The sequence below is a fragment of the Lipotes vexillifer genome, unplaced genomic scaffold (assembly GCF_000442215.2).
Source record: "Lipotes vexillifer unplaced genomic scaffold, Lipotes_vexillifer_v1.1 scaffold250, whole genome shotgun sequence".
NCBI lineage: Eukaryota > Metazoa > Chordata > Mammalia > Artiodactyla > Lipotidae > Lipotes > Lipotes vexillifer.
The window spans coordinates 309,607-310,242 of NW_006785198.1; the positions used below are offsets into that span (position 1 = coordinate 309,607).

At 35.1% G+C, this 636-nt stretch overlaps 1 protein-coding gene across 2 annotated transcripts in view; it reads left to right on the forward strand.

Moving 5' to 3' along the window:
- RPF1 (ribosome production factor 1 homolog) overlaps nucleotides 1-636 on the forward strand; it is a 19,681-nt gene that overhangs the window by 11,968 nt on the left and 7,077 nt on the right. For both annotated transcript variants that reach the window (XM_007457223.1, XM_007457222.1), the window contains exon 4: nucleotides 81-176. In XM_007457223.1, coding sequence (XP_007457285.1) covers nucleotides 81-176 — 96 coding nt within the window. The remainder of the gene's footprint in view (nucleotides 1-80; nucleotides 177-636) is intronic.

Consider the following 636-nt stretch of genomic DNA (forward strand, 5'->3'; position numbering starts at 1 on the left):
AAAAAAAAAAAAAAAAAAAAAAAAAAAAAATGATGGCCCAGTAGAATGTTTGACGTAAAATTATCTCTTTCTGTTTTCAGGTTGCTTATGATGAAGCTACGGATGAATTTGCTTCTTACTTCAACAGACAAACTTCTCCCAAGATTCTCATCACTACATCAGATAGACCTCATGGGGTAAACATATCAATTAGTATAGCTCTTGAATTCTTAATTTTCTTACATTACTTAGATTATTTAAAAGAACTCTGTTCAGAAGAGTTAAATTATTAGTAATTGCCTTAGATTATGCCAGTAAATAAGCTAAATAAAATGTAACGCTGATGTGATATAGGTTCAACTAAGCATGATTCTCCAGGATAGGCTTTCTCAGCCTCAGCACTGTTAGTATTTTAGGCTGGATACTTTTTTATTATGCAGATTGTCCTGTTCATTATAGGATGTTTAGCAGTATCTCTGGCCTCTATGCACTAGATATCAGTAGCAGCCAAACCCCACACTACCACCAGTCATAACCACCAAAAATGCTTCCAGATGTTGCCAAACCCCTCGATGGCAAAATTGTCCCTAGTTGAGAACCACTTCTTTAGGTTGATCAGCCTTTGATGGATGAAACATTGTTTAGGTTTCACTCTTT